Here is a 21,783-nt window from a genome sequence, read left to right on the forward strand (position 1 = left end):
ATAAAGACATGGAAAACAGGTCACTAACTCATCATTCCTACACAGAAATTTTTCTGTTCAACAAAGTCATTTTAAAAAAGTAGAAGCCAGTGACCGAAGCTTACAAGAAAATATACGGACAAATCTTGTTCTTTTTATAAATGTTATTACTTCTTATGAACAAAGCTCCTGAAATAAGGGCAGTTTAAAAAATTATAAACAAGGGGCTACTAGTGATGTTACCAACATTTGGTAATTACTTCTCTCAGAACATACATTAGTCTAGAGATGGGCACGAACCGAAATATGAACCAAAATTAAGCATGAACCAGGCCGGTTCGTGGTTCGCGAACCGCAGTTCATCAGATCCCATTTCTGACGAACCACCATGAACTTTAGACTGGTTCGTTTGGTTTTTTTTTTTTGGTTCGTCGCTGCAGACAGCCTGGTGCCAATCAATCAGTTTCCTAGGCAACAGGGGATGGACTTCCTGCAGACTTTCTTCTGACGTGGAAGTGAACTTCTGCTGGTCCGGAAGTGACCTTCTTCTGACCCGGACGTGATGATTTTCTGACCTTGATGTGATGTTTTCATGAACCAAATTAACCGGTTCACGAACTAGGGGCAGGTTCGTGAACATTCGTGATTCGTGAAATTTGACGAACCATGAACCACATGGTTTGGTTTTTTTCCGGTTCGTGCCCATCTCTAGTTGTAACACTCAGCTATGTTGCAAATGCAATGCTTTCCCAGGAAGCCTTTTTCTGTCTCAAAAAATAAAGTGAGGTTCTGCCCTTTTGTGCAGACTGATCCTCCACAACCCTGTGGTGCATTAGAATTCCTCTTTGTTGACTGGCTTTTAGGGCCATTTGGACCATCTCTTGCGGCACCTACAAACCATCAAAGTTGAAATATGGGCTGAGGGGATGACGTAATGGGTACGTTTATCAAGTGGGGTGGGTATTACTCTTGGTTGCAAATCCCCTTACTGTGACTATGGACTTGAATGACTGACTGGACTTGAATCTTGCTCTTCTGCTGCAAACTAACATGGCTACCCACCTGAAACTAAGACCTGGTCCATTTGTGTCATTTCAGAAACATCTTATTCCCTTTTTTGACTCACGATGTATGTATAAGATGGGATGGGGGGGTGGTCATGACAAGTTTGCACTGGACTCAGAAAAATTCTGTTTGGGCCCTGAAAAGACAAGTTCTGTTTTTGTAGGCTTGTTTGCAAAAGTATGTTCCATGATAAAGAGCCTATCATGAAAGAGCTAAGCAAATCACACAACAAATGAAAGCTTTTATCTGCTTTTTAGTGCAGTCAATTTTTTGTAGAAGACACCATTTTTAAAGCCTTGGGGAATCACATGTGCAAAAACAGGGAAACTCCAAGGACTTGAGGAACGTTGCCATCCCTGACCTTGCTCTGGGGTTATTGTGAATAACTTGCAAGTTGTGTTTCTTCATATAGCTCTGTAAGTCTTCAACTTTGACTGACTCATGGCAATACTAACCAAAAACATTCCTCTCCAAAGCCTCGTTACTAAACACAAATTAGATGTGTTCACTATAGCTCAAATAGTTAAAGCATCTAATCCTATGGAAGTACACTACTGTCAAGAGAAGCTATTTACATACGTTTCCCTAAAATGCACAATCAATGAAAAAGACTTGTACAAATATGAAAGAAAAGTATAGCAGCCTTTGGTGCTACACCTCTGAAGATGCCAGCCACAGCTGCGGGCGAAACATCAGGAACTACAATGCCAAGACCACGGCAATACAGCCCGGAAAACCCACAACAACCATCGTTCTCCGGCTGTGAAAGCCTTCGACAATAGCAGCCTTTTGTTTTTAAAATGGGATGTGTACCAAAAAAAAATCCAGTCCACTCAACCAAACTCTCAAAACACCTTATTCTGTATCAGGAGAGCATAGTATAATGAGGATATCATCATCAAAATAAGAAATATATACTAATGTCACATCTCATTTTTTTTTAATTTTTGAAAAAGTGTAACATTTTGATGAACATTTTTAAATATTCATTGATTTCAGTTTAAGACTGTGGGCTTTACAACTTGAATTGGAATAACAGCTTTTAAAATTTGTTTTCCCATGTGAAGTGTAGGCATAAGAAATGTGAAACCTGGCAGACATTTTATATCCTTGGTTTTTTTAAAAAAAAAAACAGAACCAAAAAGAACATGATCCCCCACGGAACCGCAATCACTGGACAGAGAGATTCCAGCCATTGTTCTCCAGTTTTGTTTTAAAAGAATCAGAAGTCAGCATGTTGCTATTGCTCCTTGATATAAAGTTAATGTCTTTCCCTTTATATCTGTTTCCCTTCGCTCTGTCACAGCAGTCATTTCCATGTTAAATTGTAAGAGTTTCAATAGGCACTTTAGTGGAATTAAGAAAAAACCTACCACTCTTCCACCATGATGCCAGAAAGCTATCCTTCTTTCTAAGTTGTCATATTGATAAATTGTAGCTACTAGGCCTGAGATTGTCTCAGTGTGACTCCAAAGCAACAATAAAAAAGATCAACCAACAAAAAAAATAGAATGTCAAGGATGATCCTTTTCCCAACAAGTAGGTAAACCAAAATTGACAATATGATAAATATAGGAACTGGCTGGAAACAGCTGCTGTCTCTTATAATCAAAGGAATTGTGTCCTATAAAGCTTGTTTATTTTTAAATTTGCTGTAGGTTTCCTTTTCTTTCCCTCCTGCCTGAGCTAAGTGACTTTATCAGGGTTATAACTTTCTTCTTCTCCAAACATATCTGCTAGGACTTTAAAACGTGGTCCCCAGTCACTCAGATAGTCATAATCCTGATCTGCTTCCGTTGCAAAAGAATCTATAGAGCTGAGAGATTCAGCCACAGATCCATTCCCTTCGTAAGCATATGTTGCTAGAGAGTCATAAGGGGGTGCTGAGGGATCCCCATCGTTTTCCCTCAGTCGTTGATTTATGAAATCTCTGATGTTTGTGTTGTCATCTGCGGGTGGTCTTGAACGAGGTAAGCAGAGAGTGTCTGGCTTTATATCCCGGCGTATTTTATTATCCTCCATCACTTTTGGATTCCTCAGGGCCCCAATGTCGAAAGCTTGAGTGTCCTCCTCACCACCTCCTTCATCATCGTAATGGATGACGTTGTCTCGGATGTCTTCCTTAGAGGTCATAAGGGTGTCTTTTTTCTTCTGCCGTCTCAGCGCTACATACAGAACAACGATGACTAGGACAAGAACAGAATTATAAGTTATGGAAGGAACGAGAGTGGATTTCTGCCAATAAAATTCTACATCAGACTCTGATATTAAGGAACGATGGGGACCCATTCATGGATTACTTTGAATTCAGAAACAGAAAAGGAGTTGAAAAATGCCGCAAACCTCTGACTATGAACGCTGGAAGGAGAAAACCTTGGCCACTATGACCTGTTTGTTGGCTTTCCAGAGCAACTGCTTGGTTGCTGTGTGAAGCTGAACTAGATGGGCCACTTGCCTGATCCAGCAAGGTTCCTCACATTCTTAAATGATCTGTGGGCCAAGCTACACATGATGAATGACACTTGAACAGCAAGTGGATTGAGTGGAGGGCAAGTGAACAGGGAGAAATACACTTGCCGTTCAAGTGTCATTCGTCATCTGTAGCTTGGCCCACAGATTAATGCAGGGCAATAGTAAAATGGAATTGTTCAGAAGTGTGATTTTATAAAGAGAATAGGATTATAGTTCATTACACTCTTTCGGTATGTATTATCTTTTTAAAAACTACATTGTTTTCTAATTCTGTAACTCAGTCCTGTTGTATTGTTTATATATTACTTACACGGTATTGCATAGTTTTTATGTTTTGTAATTCGCTTTGAGTCTCAGTGAGAAAGGCAGATTGTAAATGCAATAAATAAACTAACAATATTCTACTGATATAAGGGCATTCTAGTTGTTAGTGGAAGGGGTTTTGTTGTTGTTGTTGTTGTTGCCAATTTCTCTCCTCCCTCTGTAGACACCCCACATCATATCCAGTCCTGTTCCTGGGGCTGTCAATGAAATAAGTAGTATATAAACGAAGGAACACCAACCTAAAAGTATAATAATACACAACAAGATTGCAATCAAGGCTCCTGTGCTGAGACCAACTGGCAGGAAGATTGCTTCGACGTTGCAAGAAAGGATGGTACCATCAGAATCACATCTGCAAACCCGGATTGTCATTGTGTTGGTACTGCTCTGAATGGGATAACTGCTGTCTTCTATCACAATTGGGAGAAAATACAATTCTTGCTGCCTCCGGCTGTAGCCACTTCTCCTGGCCACAATGCCAGCTGAGTTGTCTGAAAAACAGAATACTCAGATTTAGACTATTTCTCTATGCTTTGTCTCATGACTTGGAAATTACAGAAACAAACAAAAAAACACTGGGAAATTATGAACGGACACAAAGCTGCTACTGAACCCATCAGCCCATACCTCTTTGTTGTTTTTTATTGGCTGTACTTTGTTTCATTGTTGATATTTAGAGGTGGGCACAAACTGAAATACGAAACAAAGTTCATTGCGAACCGAGCCTTTTTTTTTTTTTTTTTTGGTTCACGAACCAGCGGTTTGTTGGAGGGCATTTCTGACTGTGATGAACAGCAACATTTTTTTGGGTTGGTTCATTTGGTTCATTTTTCAGTTTGTCCCTGCAGACAGCCTCGTGCCGATCAATCAGTTTCCCAAACAACGGGGACATGGCCTTTCTGCAGACCTTCTGCTGCCCCAGAAGTGTCGGGCAATTTCATGCCAGTTCATGGTTCATCGTCCATGAAATATGATGAACCACAAACTGCAACGAACCATGGTTTTCCCAGTTTGTGCCCATCTCTATCGATGTTTATAAGTTTGTCTCATTAGGGAGATTGTAGTCTGTTGCTGGGCAAACTAGAGCCCTTGATACTGAAAAGAGAAGCAGAAGAGGAGGAGAAAACAAAGGTGGAGTATGTGGAGAAAGGTTGTGAAGAGAGGACAGAAGAATAAAACCTTACCATGTGTTGTCTCCTTGCTTGCACTAAACTACCCAACACTTCTCTTTCCTTGCAACATCTACTACAGTGATCTCCAAATGGCACCTGTGGACACCATGATGCCTCCAGGACTTTTCCTGTCATCATTTGATTTTTCCCCAAAGCATCCAAAGCAAAGGGTCCAAAGCAAAGGGTCAATCCTTGCTTTCTACCAACTCACTAGCACAAGAGATGCATCAGAAAAGTCCAGAAGGCATCACATTTGGGTCTTCCTGGAGAACCCATTTAGAAATAGCTGCTTATTAATCATAGAAGGATTCTTGGATTGCTTTCTTGATTTCTCACCATGGTGGCCATTTTGTGATTCATCCTGCCTACCTTGGCAGCCATTTTGGTGGGGGACTAGCATCTACTACCCTTTTACAAAATCCCAAAAGTGCCCATAGATGCAACCAGTTAAAGTGCCCATAGATGCAACCAATACAAAATGTAAAGCATGATGCCATTGTGAAGTGAGTGTACTCATCCTCACAAGACACAGACAATGCCATGCTATTGAGTTAGGGGAAATTTACTGCACAGTGCCCTCAGACCATACATTTTGCCTTACAAAACATTACAAGGAAGAAAGGAGGAGGAGGAGGAGGAGGAAGAGGAGGAGGAAAAGCTGTTGAGTTTTGCTTTTGGTGGCAGTCACATTTTTGATATAGCCTCTTTCCCCACCACCACCAGAGACAACTTCTTTGTTTCACCATTTTCAAGTGTCACAATCTAGTCAGATGCTACCCAAACAGAGCAAATGGTTCTTGCTGGGCAACTGCGAATTGTTTTGGTTCCCGTGCTGCAATCCTGTCCAGTGTACAGGGCAGACAAAAAGAATGAGAAGCAATAAAATGGAGTTAGAGGTATCACGTTCACATTATCTCTTCCTGTTTGGGGTTTTTTCTTTTTCCTGGGCCTGCCGCAATGCCCTTTAACTGCTGTGATTTTCATTCTGTTATCTTGTGGGAAGGGAACCTTGGCTGTCTTGTCTTGCCAATTTCCGCTAGAGGCATCTGAAGAAGATAGGAAATCTTTTCTAGCCCTGCTCTTGTTTAGAACAGATGATTAAGGAAAGTCCCACCAGAAATCAAACCAGACATTTGATACCATTTGTACATTTGCTGGTAATCACCTGTGATTTAAAGAGAGTTTCTGCAAGCCATAGCATCCCCACCACCGCCCTGCTTCCCCAGTAGGAGCTGGGTTATCGGCACTCCCTCCCCACATCAAAGAAACCCAATGAGGAAGGAAACGGATGTAAAGATTAAAAGGATTAAGCAGGGGGAGAGATTAGAAACCAATTTGCTGGCAGGTCTGATTGGGATTGCCTGCAGTGCTCTCTTCGACTTTATTATCTCTCCAACGGTCAAGTTTGCACAGTCGGTCCCACAACATTACAAGATTCTCTCTAGTAGAGGTTTTTGCTTCTCCCCTTTGAAAGCTGCTGTACAAGAATTGAGAGATAAAGTGACACAGCCTGTTTTCTTATAGATAGGCTTGATTCCTACCAGAATCTATCAGTTGGTACATAAGGCCGGCTTTATTTTAGAGCAAAGCCTGCAGGAACATGTTACAATATTTTGCCAGTCTTCTGCAATCTGAGGCCCAGTTAAGCTAAAGCACACATATCACTCCTGGTTTTAGCGTTTGTCTCAGAGTTTATTCACTCAGACAAGATGTTTTTCAGATCAATGATTCTCAGACTGTAGTGATTTAAACATTTTCAAGAACTGCCCCCCCCAGCTGAAAACAGATTATATGAACCCTTTGCCTAATTGAGATTTCTCTACATTATGTTTGCTGCCTTGACCTGTATAACCCAGGCAAGTCTGTTCTTGTCAGATCTCAGAAGCTAAGCAGGGTTGGTCAAGGGTAGTAATTGGATGAGAGACCTCCAAAGAAGATCAGGGTCACTGCACAGAGGCAGGTAATGGCAAGCTACCTCTGTCAGTCTCTTACTTTGAAAACCCCAGCAGGAGCCACTGTAAGTCAGTTATGACTTGATGGCACTCTCAGCCAACAATTAATTCTGATTGGGTCATGAGTGTATCTCCCACGCCATGTTTTTCAAAGGAAACAGTGATCAAGTATCAGTGATCAGGAGGGACAATAGGCAAATGTCAAACATGCATGTATGAATTCAGGCCTGATGAGAGCAGAAGAATGTGAGAACAGACCCAGTTGAAAAGTACTGCGTTTGAAGTGATCTGAAGAGGCCCAAAAGTTTATTTACTTACTTTTATACCCAATAGGGGACAAAAGTGAATTACATTGTTCTCCTCTCATCCACTTTATCCTCACAACAATCCTGTGAAGTAAATTAGGTTGAGAGTGGGTGACTGATCCGGGGTCAGCCAGTGAGCATCGGTGACAGAGTGAGGATTCAAACTTGGGTCTCACACACCTAATATGTCACCATTACAGCACACTGGGTCTCACACACCTATGGGATTCTATCTGCAAAGGCCCATATTTATTTGTTTAGATGTCTATACTCTGCTTTTCTACCTGATGGGGATCAAAAAGCAACTTGCAATATCATTCTCCCCTCCACCGTTTTATACTCACAATGACCCTGTGAAATAGGCTAGGCCATGAGAGAGAGACAACAACAGTGATTGCCACAAGATCACCTAGCAAGTTCCATGACAAAATGAGGATTTGAACTGGGAACTCCCAGATCCCAGCCAAACATTCATCACCACACCACACTGACCCTTCATGGGACCATGCCATGAACCCTCCACCCCGTTGTTGCTGCTGCTACAAGGAAAGTGGAAAGAGGCTGGCTGCAGAGAGGGTATTTGAGGCTGATATCATTGGCCTGGATCCTGCATGAGCCTGTTTCAGAACAAGTTCAGAATCAAAGCAGAAGGGCTGTGCAATTTCATCTGCTTTTCAAACATTCCAAATCTGAGCTTCAAAAAAGTAGTAGGATGAAAGCGGCCATTCATGTATGGTGCTTGGTTATTGTCAGAATCACACCACTATTCAAGACGTAAGTTTTGAAATAGAGAGCCAGTGTGGCGTAGTGGGTAAAGTGATGGACTAGGATCTAGGCGACTGAGGTTCTGTTCCCTGCTTTGCCATGGAAGCTTGCTGAGTGACCTTGGGCCAGTCACACTCTCAGGTTGTTGTGAGGATAAAATGGAGGAGAGGAGACTAATGTAAGCTGCTTTGGTTCCTCACTGAGGAGAAAGACAGGGTATAAATGAAGGGCACAGCCAGGGGAGAAGGGATATAACTAGAGATGGGCATGAACTGGGAAAACAGTGGTTCATTGAGGTTCATGGTTCGTCACATTTCATGAACCACAAACCGGCATGAAATTGTCCAGTTCGCAAACTGGTTAATTTGGTTCATGAATATGTCACTTCAGGGGCAGCAGAAAGCCCATCCCCCCATTGCCTAGGAAACTGATTGATCGGCACCAGGCTGTTTGCGGTGATGAACTGAAAAATGAACCAAAGGAACCAACCTAAAAATTGTTGTGGTTCATCACAATTAATCAAAAATACCCTCTGATGCTGGTTCACGAACCAAAAAACAGCCCGGTTCATGACAAACTTCAGTTCGTATTTTGGTTCGTGCCTACCTCTAGATATAACTCTTATCCCTATGTGTGGTTTTGTGATCAAAGTTGACCTCTCACCTCCATATGTTCTTACTAGCCCTAGAAAGCTAACAGGAAAGACAACATGTTTGTTTTTTCCTTCCTGGGTGGATAACAGTATGCAGGGGATATCAGTTTCAAAGATAAAAACTGTATAGGCATGGAAGATTTGGACTCTTTCGCCACACACACTGTGGCCCTAGTCTAAAAGCTAAGCTACAAGTGACACCAGACAAGTGTTTTTTAATGTGTTGTGGATGCAATTTTACCTGGGAACTGTAATTGAAAACAGCATTATGTCCCTAGTGTGGGGAGGCAGGGGAGGGGAAGAGCTTTTCAAAGACAGATTTCAATAACGGAACCATGCAAGATCAATGGGGGAGAGAAACTTTGCAATTGTTTTCTTGCAATCTCAACAGAGAGGGGAACTACCAGCTCTTCCCCTCCTCTGCCTCCCCATGCTAAGGACAGGGTGCTGTATTCCTCTTTCCATTGAGACTGCAAGAAATTTTTTTTAAAGTTCCTCTCCCCCAGTGATCCCACATGGCTCTGTCTTTGAAAACTGTCTTTGAAAAGCTCTTCCCCCTCCCCTGCCTCCCTGCACTAGGGACATAACACTATTTTCAACTACAGTTCCCAGGTAACACTGCATCCCCAACATACTAAAAACATGTGTCTGGATCTAACTAGATTTTCTGCTGGTGAAAATTCTGTGCTAGAGATCATGGGGCCTGCATGGACAAAAACCATTTGGAATAAAACTGTAGTAAAGAGCAGAACAGGATCAGATTGACTGAAAAAACAAGCTAGATTCAACCCAAAGTGGAGCATAAAAATCTATTTTAAACCACTCCCCAGCCAATATATTTAGGGCCAAGCTACAAGTGACGAATTACACTTGCCTGGCAAGTGAACAGACTCACGTGCATTCCTCGCTGTTCACTTGCCATTCTCTTGCTCTCCACTTGATCAAGTGGAGTGCAAGTGAATGGCAAGTGAACAGGGAGGAATGCACGTGAGTCTGTTCACTTGCCAGGCAAGTGTAATTCATCACTTGTAGCTTGGCTCTCAGGGCCAAGCTACAAGTGACGAATGACACTTGAATGGCAAGTGTATTTCTCCCTGTTCACTTGCCCTCCACTCAATCCACTTGCTGTTCAAGTGTCATTTGTCACTTGTAGCTTGGCCCTATGTCACATGCTCAGAGAGGGGTAAGAGGGATAGTTGAGATTCAGTAAAATGGTGTAATTTTGAACTGATAATTCCTCTGATATGGTGTATCTAGAGAAAGACATGATTCATTCTCCGTTACTATCTGGAGCAGAAATACCTACTCAATCACAAATGAAAACTATGATAAAGGATATTGACTTCCAAAATGATCTAGCAGAAATAAGATCTGCTATCTTTTTTGTCATGGTAAACCCTGATTAAATAAAGTTGTTTGCAAAAAAAGGTTTTGCTAACTAGGAGGAGCTTGGCGGAAAGAAGAGCTTTAAAATCAGAGATTTCAATCTATCACCACAAAAATCCCTTAATGGGAAGAAGCATAAAATTCAGTTTGTAAAAATAACATGTATTTAGGGTTCTTGGGACTATTTCCATGGCTTGTTTCAAAGAAATCTGAACAACGCAACAAGAATTAATTTGTAAAGGAAAGAGAGATTCATCATATATCTTTGCTGGAAAACACACAGAAATTTTCCATTCTGTTAGGAGGAACCAGTGTGCATAGCAACATCATGAAAGTAGCTTGCTGAATGATGAAAAGAGCCAATTTGGTGTAAAAAGCACAGGACTTTAATCTGGAGAATTGGATTTGATTCCCCACTCCTCCACTTGTAGCCAGGTGGGAGACCTTGGGTTAGTCACAGCTTCTAGCTCTCTCAGCCCCACCCACCTCACAGGGTGATTGTTGTTGTGGGGATAAAGATGACTTACTTTGTAAACAACTCTGAGTGGGTGTTAAGTCATCCTGAAGGGATAAATCAAACATTATTATTATTATTATTATTATTATTATTATTATTATTATTATTATTATATGTTATTAAAAGGGATCTGTACCTCTTTCCTTCACGGGGGGTGGTGACTGCAGAGCCCCAAAGGAACTTTTTTGGAATGCAATGCACTGCACCGCACAGGCATTTAATACATTTAATACAGTCTTGTAAAAGGTATTTGATAACGTACAACTCTGTTGATAGTTTTCTCTTGTAGATAATTTTCTCCTGTATTGTTGTGCTAAAGAAGAGGTCCCCAATCTTACTGAGCCTGTTGGAATCTTTGGGATTCTGACAAAGGGTGGTGGGCACAGCCACAAAATGTCTGCTGCAGGAGGCAGAGCCAGTCACAAAATGGTAAAGAGGGAAGTTATACATCACTCTAGTAGAACTTCTTCAACATTGTGAGCAGCAGCTCTATTTAACAGGATGCCTTTTAATCTGTGCAGCCAGTCAGATCTCCAGTGGCCAATCAGAAGGTTTGCTATGCAAAGGCCTCTTCTGGCTACACCCCCATTCTTAAAGCACTTGGTGATGCCAGAAAAGGTGTTGGTGGGCACCATAGCACCCATGGGCACCATCGTGAGGACTCCTAGATTAAAGAATCACAACACTAAATGTTTATATATGTATAAATAATGGACCAAAAGACATATCTAACTTTTATAAATTGATGAAATAATGGAGAAGGGTCACAGTCAAGTCTGTATATACACCTCCCCTCTTTGATTAGGGAGAACATTGAACCTTCAGTCGATCATGCTGCTGTTACCAGTGATGAACCTGAACTGCCCAGCATCTGGAAAAATCAGTTGCATAATTAACACACACAACACACACACAGGGCCGTTAGTACAGCAGTTAGAGAACAAATTAACAGGTACTGTCATTGAAAAGAAAAAGACAAAAGAAAAGCTTACTTCTGTAATCGTGGACTGTGAAGTTTGGTTTTGTAGAAATTTCAGGTGATAGTCGAAAGGAGAATCTTTGCCCAGCAGGTGACAAATCCTTGTCTGCAGCGCCGACAATCTGAATGACCTAAAACCACCGTAATTCTACATTTGAGCACACATCTCTGACTGAACAAGAAAAATCTTAATATGCGACTTGAATAACAAGATCGAATTTGAGAATGCTGAGTTGCAACACACAGCTCTGGGCCGATTGGGATTCTACTATCTTTATGAAAAACCCTGAAATTCAGTACTTTACAAGAATACAGAATGGCAGGTTAGATTATCTTCCTCCCTCCTCCCAATCTCTGGAAGTAATGTGATTCTCTGGGCTGTGATCTCCATGTCTATTAGCAAAGTCAAAACTAGCTTTGATCAATCTATCAAGGGCATTTACTATGGCCACAGAAATAAAAATGAGTTATCAAATTAAAACATAGATTTGAAGGGGAAAAAACCAGTTTTTGCCTTTGAAAGCTCAGTAGCTATTGGATGGAAGAACTCTAGTTTCAGCTGATTGAAAAATGAAGTCCTTTATCATTGACTCAGAGCCAAACTAAACGAGATGAGTTACTTGAGTTCAACATGTGTCGGCATACATCAAGGTTTGATGGGAAGTGCAGGCATTCTTGCAGCTTTAAGTTTAACATTTACAGAGCAGCAGGTAGGGGAGTGCCAGTGTCAGGCTCTTGCCGGGCACCCCCTTCCCCTCTGCTATATGTGTGTGGGGGCAGTTTGGGGCCCCTCTCCTGCTCCCTCTTTCTCCGCACAGCAGACAGGGTGCCTGGCTGCTGCTAGCTGATAGCACGGCTTTTGGCGGGGGTCAGCAGACAGGGTGCCCAGAGTGTCGCTGCATCTTCCCCCTTCTCGCTCAGCCCCTGTAGAGCAACGCCGGGCTACGCAGATCTGGGCCATGTGGCACAGCTTCCAGTGGGGGCCGGGCGAGTGGGGGGGAAGGCAGTGATGCTATGGACCGACACTGCACTGGCCCAGGTGCACATGCCACATCACTCTATGGAGGCCAGGTGAGCTGGGGGGGGGGAAGATGCTGTGACACTACGGGTGCCCTGTCTGCTGACCTCTTTGCCTGGCCCCCGCCCGAAGCCGGGGTAGCAACCAGCAACAGCTAGGTGCCCTGTCTGCTGTGCAGGGAAGGGGGGCAGGAGAGGGGCCCCAACCACCCCCAGACACACAGCGGAGGGGAAGGGGGGCACCTGACAAGAGCCCGACACCTGCACTCCCCTCCCTACTGCTCTGTAAACGTTAAACTTAAAGCTGCAAGGATGCCTTGAGGAAGTCCATTGATGAGAGGCAAGGATGCCTACCCTTCCTACACTTCCCATCATACCTTGAAGTAAGCAGACACATGTTCTCTCTGGGAACGTGTGGTCCATATCTAAATTCATCAACTCAGCTCTGGGAAGATTAATTAGCAAACTACTTCTTTACAAACCACCAGAAGAATACTCTGCATTTCCATTATCACATCCTGGCAGCAGTAATCAAAAGTAATCAAACCTTTGTAATCCCCAGGAGATGACCTTTACAGTCTTTGTCGCAACGGCTGAGGGGGCTCCCCAGCCTCAGAACAAGTTTTGCCCTATAAAAATCCTGGTTTTGCCCCATTCAAATTGTACACGCTTACCCAGTGTAGTGCCCCTCAGAGTCTCTCTCTCTCTCTGAACCCTCCTCCCTGGCCCAAGAACACAGGATGTTTGAAGCTCTCTTCCTCCGTGGTCTACGCTGCTCTTCTGGATAGGTAAATATACCCCCCAGTCTATTCCAACCTCTGGCTACATTTCTAGGACTCTGTGTGTATGCACAAACCATTTTTAATTGCTTCTTGCAAGTACGTTTATTTTCCTCTTTGAATAAAATATAACTCTTTGACTTAAAAGCACCAATCTCGTCTGCTACCTTGGGGAGGGAACCCTGTAAATATTGGTGGAGTCATCCCACAGTTAACCCTCTCACATAGCCTTACTCCTTGCTGCTAATTCTCCCCTCTCTCTTACTCAGAAGGAGTCCCATCCGGGTAACACCGCTTTTCTCCCCAATGGGAACCCCCCAAATGTCTTACATTGTTCTGCTTTCCTCCATTTTATTACCACAACCACTCTGCGATGCCGAAAATTTGTGATTGGCTGACAGGTCACCCAGTGAGCTTCCATGGAAGAGTGAGGATTCAAACTTGGGCCTCCCAGATCATAGATTGACACTCTAATTGCTACACCACGCTGCCTAAAGTCTGAAATTATGGAATGAACTAAGGGAATGTTTGAACATGCTAGAAAACATTGCTTTCTGGTGATTGATTGTATTTATCCTTCTGTTTCCATATTTTTGGAAAATCAGCACACACATGTAGAATTGTTATCACTCCCTTGCCACTGTCACCAGCACCAGCGTTTTGGAAATTTGCTGTAATGTATCTACGTTTTATGAGCCTCAGAGAAGCAAGTGTCATAAAGGAGCCTGTATAAGCAGCTTCTACGGACAATTATTTAAAACTGGTTACTGCCTATCCAGAAGAAATATTTTCACTCCATAAGTATAATAATTCAAGCAACAGAACTGTTGAGGTTGCAAGTCCTCTCTCCTTTGGGCAATAGTTTTGAATGCAATAAGAACAAAATGTTATGGCCTGGGGCCTGGCAACTCTCTGCTTGATTCTGCAGAGCTTATAAAACAAGACCAAATAGCAAGATATTCTGTCGCTTTTATTCCCATTGAGCAGGGTCTCAAGAAAAGTCAAGTTTACTGAAACTGTTAATGAGGGGAGGAAACATGTGGTACAAGGTAGTGAAGGCTAGCAGAATTTACACTTGCCGTATATTTTGTGTTTATATTTGATAGCATTTCTCCCAGCCTGGCAGGAAATTGCTGGATTTTTATGACTTTGGTTACCCAGCTCAGGTACTTGTGATTATACTGCCTAACTTCAGTGGATCCCTGAGGGCCAACTTGGTGGTGACTGTGTACTTCCATCCAGAGAGAGTCACACTTAATCTGCAGAGCAGTCATAATATTATCTTTTAAGGTGATCCGTGTACAAGAGAAACAGTTGTTTAATGCAAGACTACACAGCTTGTGACTCATCAAGCCGAAAGTGTCCTACTAGCCATGTATTGTGTCTTGGCAAATGTTTAACCCGCACCTATTTTTGCAATCCCAAAATTGCAAAATGTTCCTGTAGGTCTGTCCCATATGGGTGGGTTCTGGGATGGAGATGCCGGATCTACAGCTGAGAACTGATGTAACAATATAGATAAGGGGATGAGCTGTAAGCTAGGAAGTCCCTAATTCAAACATACTTTCAGCCCTGCATCCACAATACGGGGATAAAAACACATTACGTGAATGTTCTTGAGATGATAGAAGATATCGTTACGTGGAACTCTTGGGAGCACTATACAAATACTAAATATTATCTTCAGTGTTATTTTAATTACCATGCACATTCCCATCTTGTACAAGAGGAGCTAAAGGTGAGAGCAGTGGTTTGCCTAAGGCCATCTAGTGAGTCTATGAGATTCAAACCTTCCTGATTTGGACTCTCTATGGGCTAATCCAAACTATATATGGATGATGGGGCGATTTCTGTTTTCACGTGATACCTTTGTTTGGTTAGAAGAGTTACCAATAGACTTCCTGGCCAAAATAGAGTTCCTGGTCATGCTCACCATCTCCTGTCTGCCCAATGAAGTGGCAGGGGGAAAGGGAGGGGAGGAGGAGGATGACGTACAACGGGAGGCATCACTTCAGTGTTAAAATCTGGAAGTAACATAATTGCATTGAAGAATGCTCTAGGAATCTCACTGATCACTATGGTAAAAATCACAGAGATTGGTGGAATTCCTGTCACTCAACTTAGTGACATTACTGTCAGGTTTTCATGTAGAAGTGATTCATGTCCTGCCCTCCCTCCAGTTTTCTAGAGATTCCAGGCATGTGCCTGGCTATCCTAGTTACCACATATATTTGGTGTATTAAGTTGGTGGGTTGCCATCTCAGGAATCCATCTCAAGAACCCACCATGATATATTTTACATGGTATTTTTATCCTGTGCCATTCTATACATTTAGATTATCCTCTCAAGGAATAATCCTTTTGGTATCTTCCACAGTAGATTTATGATTCCAAACTGGCTAGAGGAATGGAGAGTGGTTAAGAGCAGCAGGACTCTAATCTGGAGAACCGAGTTTGATTCCCCACTCTTCTGCTTGAAGCCAGCTGGGTGACCTTGGGTCACTCACAGCTCTCTCAGAGCTCTCTCAGCCTCACCCACCTCACAGGGTGATTGTTGTGGGGATAATAATAACATATTTTGTAAACAACTCTGAGTGGGCATTAAGTTGCCCTGAAGGGTGGTATACAAATCAAATGTTTATTGTTGTTGTTGTTGTGTTGCTGTTTTGTTGTTATTGTTTTGTTGTTGTTGTTATACAACTTTCTTTAAAGATCAAGCAATGGGATAGGAAGCCACCAGAGCTTTTAGTGAGAGGAGGGGGGGGCATCCTCAGGGAAAAGTTTTTTTAAAAAAACTTTACAAGATGAAATGCAAATTAAGTCAAGGACTCACACCAGACATCACCTTACAGTTGAGACCAGAGTAAGCTGCATTGTTTAGACATACCCTTATACTTAGTTTAAGGCATTAAGCTAAGTCACCTTGCACTGTTTTTGTAAGCATTATTAGCATTAGTTGCTCCAAGTGCAGTTCTGTCTTGAGAAAATCAGTCGGGTACATCCAATAAATAAATAAACCAAAATGCATATGAAGTTCTTAGAGCATAAATAACCATTTTTGTTCTTGGTTAACCATTGCATGAGATCACTGTAACTGATGATGGCTGAATAAACAAGCATTAAAGAGGAGATTATACCTGTCCAGGTTTTGCATTTTCACACACATAACTCTCGTAGGGCACTGCAATTTCAGGAGCGAATTCATTGACATCTAGGACATTTATGATGACATTGACCTTGCTGGTTAACAGTGGGTTGCCTATTAAGAAAAAAATTAAGAAAGAAGTTATGAAATGCTAATAGTATATGAGCCCAGCAATGTCATATATCTGGCACAAGGCATTGAAAGATGTAAGTGCCAATCTGTCTTGACATGTCTTTTTAATATCAGTACTGTAAATTACTCACACAAGAAGGTTCATACTTTGTGATGAACTAAAGGTTGGACAGGGGACATAGTGATGTACTTTGGTCATGCCTCGAAGGGAGCATCAGCACCTTCCAGCTCTGGCACAAAACCTGTGCACCCATGTGCGTATGAAGCAATTCCATGTAGCTTTCTTGTTTACTGATACAGGCACTGGGGTTCAGTTATGAACACATCTGAAATGTGCTCATCTGAGCACATCTGAATGAGCACATCTGAAATGTTTCCTTTTTTCCAGGCATGCCTTTAGTAACTGTATTATTTGCATGATAACTGCACCTTTCATTTGATGGATTGGTTATGGAAGACTGGTAACACAGATGAGATACGACAGCAGGACTTTGTTATCACATGAAAATAGTACCTATCAATGGGAGGCATCATCTGTAAATAACGGTGTGTGTATAGAAGAAAAATCTTCACCCATCCAGAACAATCATTAAAAAAAAACTGTAAGAACTTGGAAGAAGGGAGGGAATTAGAACTCTTGTTTACATGGATGGTGATAGCCAAAGTTGCTGAGTAGAGAACTTCACTGGGTAGGTTGGTTACACGTGGACCAACCTGGAACATTGATTCTATGTGCAGTGAAATACCGGAATGAGTGTGCCAACATCACCCCTCCCTCATGTACAATATCATGCATAAAGAAGAAAATATGACTTGGATCTAGCCCACCATGGATTGAGTGCTGCTCATGGTACAGGACTAGAGATGGGCACGATCCAAAAAAAATTAATGATCCAGCTGATCATGGATCGGCACAAGCGACAATCCCGAATTAACGATCCACACTGATCATCTCCCATTCCCAAGCCATGGATCGTGGATCGTGGATTGTGGAGGCCAAAGCGGGCCTCACTGCTATTCCCAGCTACGTGGGAAGGTGGGTGGTGGCGGTGGCCACTGGTCCTGGCAGGCATGGGGAGGCAGCGATGAGCCGCCTCCCCTCAGGTCCCATTCATTAACACAGGAGGTCTGTGTTTGGCCATCAGAGTTGCCTATCAGGGTTTGCAGGGATGAGATTGGAGTGCCCATGGCTACAGAACACCCCCTTCCCCCTCCCTCCCCTGGGTGTCTTCTCCCAGCTGGTGACTGCTTTGCTGCTCCGTGGTTGGAAGGAAGCCCTGCTGATCAAGGAAAGCTGGGCTTCCATTCGGGTTTCCAGGGCGACAGAAGGAGGGCAAACAGAGCTCAAGCTTTCCCCTGGCTCAGTTGCCAGGGGAATAGATTGCTGGCGCCTGAGTGTCTGGATCCCCGATCCGAGCCCGAACGCAACGATCCAGGCCTCTCCCGATCGCTGGATCGTTGGCCATGGATGATCACGATCTGCTGGGTCATGATCGCACGATCACCATTATTGTGGGTTTTTTTCTGATCGTAATGGAGATCGTGCCCATCTCTATACAGGACTCTCCTGTTTGCCTGAAGTGGTATAGCCCAGGCACTAGTTTTATCATCTCATTAACAAGCAGGCCTAACAGAATATATCTATGACTCTGGATAGAAAATGAAGCAAAATACAATTAAACAAACCCAAATTCCCTATCCCTGGTATATATATTTGTTTTTAAAACCATAAACTAGACTATTCTGGAACCATGTGGCTCTGAGCTGTCAGGAGAATAAGGGCATAGAAATTATTTGAAAGACATAACAATAAATACATTTACCAGCCACAGTCAGCAGACTTTGCTGAGAAAAACAAATGATTTCTCTGTAGCTTCATTCCTGTTATATATTCCCCATCTTTACCAGTTTAATTTGGATGGCATTTTTTTCGATGAGCAAAAAGCCAACTTGACCCTCTTTGCAGGATCTCAAATCACTCCTAGTTGAGATTATTTGCTTAGAGAGGGAATAAAGATAAGCATCATCACTGATTTTAAACACTGCTCCATCTCAAGGCTACAGATGGTCTTTGGAAAACAACAGCCAGAAAGCCCAAGGGATGAAGCAGGCCCAGCTGATCCAATGGGCACCTGCTCTTGACCTTCATCTCATTCTCCACACCAAAGCAGCAAAGTCCAACTTCATTCTGCAGTTTCCAAGAGTTGATTGGAGTCCATCTGGTAAGTTTTATTCATACCAGAAACGGGAGGACGATCTTGAAGCTTGTCCATAATCGGAAATGAGTATTCAAAATTCATATAATGAGACGTGATGAAAAAGAGCTGAGAAGTTCGTTTAAACTCACAGGGACACTGTTTTTGTATAAATACAAGAAGATTCTGATAAAACATCATAGTCGGTTGCTCTTTAGGCCTTTTCAATATCCAGTACAGACCACAGATGCCAACAGACCAGTGCAAACATCTCATTGGACCTTGCGAGGCTGTCCCCTGGCTCACAGCTCAAAAGAGTGTGTGTGAAATCTTCACACTGACATGGCTGTTGCAATCAGCAGAAATGTAGCGGCTTGAAGACATGCTGTTGGGATCATGGGAAATGAATCATCGCAGCGCTTTAGGCACTGACATAGAGAAGCTGGCTCACATATATTTATTTACTTCATTTATACCCCACTTTTCTCCCCAGTTGGGAATCTGCAGCGGCTTACAATATTCTCTCCGTCTCAATGTTGTCCTTGCATTAATGCTGTGATACAGGTTAGGACGGGCCCAAAGTCACCAAGCAAGTTTCCACAGTGAAGTGAGATTCAAACCTGGCTCTTTCGCTTCCTAATCTGGCACGCCAACCATTACACTATGCCGCCTCCCACTGAGCTTTGTAGACAAGGGCCATTTCCACACTGCTTACCTTCCCTCGGAATGACCCGAAACATCGCACAAAAAACAAGGAAGATCGTGTTTTCTCGCGCAAGATTTGTGCGACATCGTGCAAATCTCATGCGAGAAAATGCGATCTTCCGCATTTTTTATGCGATGTTTCAGGTCATTCCAAGGGAAGGTAAGCAGTGTGGAAATGGCCAAGATTGTCTTATTCTGTTTCTAAAAGAGGTGCAATCTATTCTACAGCCTCAGCATTTCTCCGACATGTGTGGAACAGGTCTAAATCTCATTCAGTTACTTTCAACATGACTTGGTTGTGACTCATTGCTTAACAATGTGTACCCAGAATGCCTTGGCAGTAACTTCATGAGTTCTCTGGGGCTTTGAACGCCCTTTGGAAATCATTCCTACTGATTTCCAAGGAAGTAAAACACATTATAGTTGTATTATAAAGTGTCTCTCTACAATGCCTAGCATAGGAACCCAATTAAACCAACCAAACAATCAAATAAAAGGAAGATCAGTGATGTTATTGGTATTATGTTGGGAGAGACTATATGCCTCAATGGCTCACAATTCAAGAATTTAGAGGCAGTTTCTTATATGAACCTGAATAGATACAGATGGAACTACCAGTCTGAAATGAAGGCTGTTCAATCAATTGTAGTGTTCAATCAATTCTCTTTTTTCTTAAATAGCTACGTAAAACTCATTTCCTGCTGTGCTTTTCAAGTGTGTACAGAGAAGGGAATTCTGACAGGGGTCCACAGAGTTCTCTCCCTTTACTGGACTTTGACCCTCCTTAAGTAGCTTGATCCATTGCAATGTGCCTGGCCATTCGTTTAAACTCAGTGCCATTGTGCAATTTCGCCTCCCGTGGCCTTGATCTGCATGCACAGGCTGATCTTTCTCTGAATAGGAGCATGGATGCTCTCAAAAACGGCACATTTGGAAGCCAAGGTGGAGAAAAACATCCATGGAAGAAGCAGCCTAATAGTTGTATGAATTGTTCTGGGGTTTCATGCATACCAAGGTAATGACATCCCCTGCCCTTTGTCAAGATAAAATAAATACACTTTACTTCAAAAATGGAGCTTAGAACAGCCAAATGTAGTATCATGTAAAATGAATCAAAGATTCATTCTGGGAATTGCTTTCGGAATACAGTGATTTCTTTTCCTGAAGTACTTACTAATTTTGCTTGCAACAATTGAAAAATTGTACTGTGCAGTGTTCTCCCTGTCCAGCAATTCATTTGTGGCAATAGTTCCTTCTGTCCCATCTATCGTAAAGAAGCTGTCCACATCATTCTTCCAGTCTATGAAGTACCTGCAAAGGGGGTGGGCGGGGAGAGAACAAGAATGGAAATTGGCAATGTCTATTTATCATAATAGCAGCTGGTGTCATCTTGGCTTAATGAGTTTGGTTATTCGACTCTCAGGAGTTCCCTGCCTGCTTTGCAATAAAGAGGTTATGACTGCTTTAATGCAAAGCCACAAGGCTAAATGGTGAATAGTGACAGAGGGACTTCGGGGGGTGGGGGGGGAAGTAACAGAATTTTTAACCATCTTTGATTGTAATAATTCCCCAAAAGGCTGTTCAAATGTGTTCCCTGCCATCATTCTAATGTCTTCCACTTCCCCACGAGATCATCAAAAGTAAACACGGTTACCAGGAGTATTAGTTACTGCTGCTCATAAATCCACTTTCCTCACTAGATACCTTTTTAATTTCTAATTGTCTTACTTTGTTAGCAATAATGCTTTGGCTGGCAATATATTTTCATATTTTGATTCATCAAATATTGCTTATTCTAACATACTAACTTAATTCCTAGGCACCATAACCTTCAAGATATTCAAAAGGCAACACAGGCTGTGCTCTTCTGAAAACTTTCAAACATTTCTTCAAACAAGCATATCAACTTTTAGCCAAGGATCCACTTGTAAATAAATATTACAGGATGTATACATATCCACAATTTTCTGCTTCTAAGGGGGAAGAGAAACATTTATTTGGATATGTGTCTTAGCCACTTTCAGTGCAATCCTAAGCAGAGTTACTCCAGTCTAAGCCTATTGAAATCAGTGGGCTTAGACTGCAGTAACTGCTTAGGATTGCACTGTTAATGTCCTAAATGTATAGCAATGGAAAGATAAGTGTCTCAGACAGAAGCATTCCAAACATGCAGCTTAAGAACCAACAAGGTGTGGAGGGAGGGGGTGGCTGGAAAAGCAGTGTGGATAATTACTGAGCAAAT

General features: G+C 42.4%; 1 protein-coding gene across 2 annotated transcripts in view; it reads right to left on the reverse strand.

Moving 5' to 3' along the window:
* Positions 1-2,730: 2,730 nt before the first annotated feature.
* CDH12 (cadherin 12) overlaps positions 2,731-21,783 on the reverse strand; it is a 250,239-nt gene continuing 231,186 nt past the window's right edge. For both annotated transcript variants that reach the window (XM_054984695.1, XM_054984694.1), the window contains 5 exons: positions 20,716-20,852; positions 16,502-16,623; positions 11,582-11,699; positions 4,080-4,331; positions 2,731-3,230 (listed from right to left, as the gene is read on the reverse strand). In XM_054984695.1, coding sequence (XP_054840670.1) covers positions 2,731-3,230; positions 4,080-4,331; positions 11,582-11,699; positions 16,502-16,623; positions 20,716-20,852 — 1,129 coding nt within the window. The remainder of the gene's footprint in view (positions 3,231-4,079; positions 4,332-11,581; positions 11,700-16,501; positions 16,624-20,715; positions 20,853-21,783) is intronic.

Source organism: Eublepharis macularius, chromosome 7 (assembly GCF_028583425.1).
Source record: "Eublepharis macularius isolate TG4126 chromosome 7, MPM_Emac_v1.0, whole genome shotgun sequence".
Taxonomy (NCBI): Eukaryota; Metazoa; Chordata; class Lepidosauria; order Squamata; family Eublepharidae; genus Eublepharis; species Eublepharis macularius.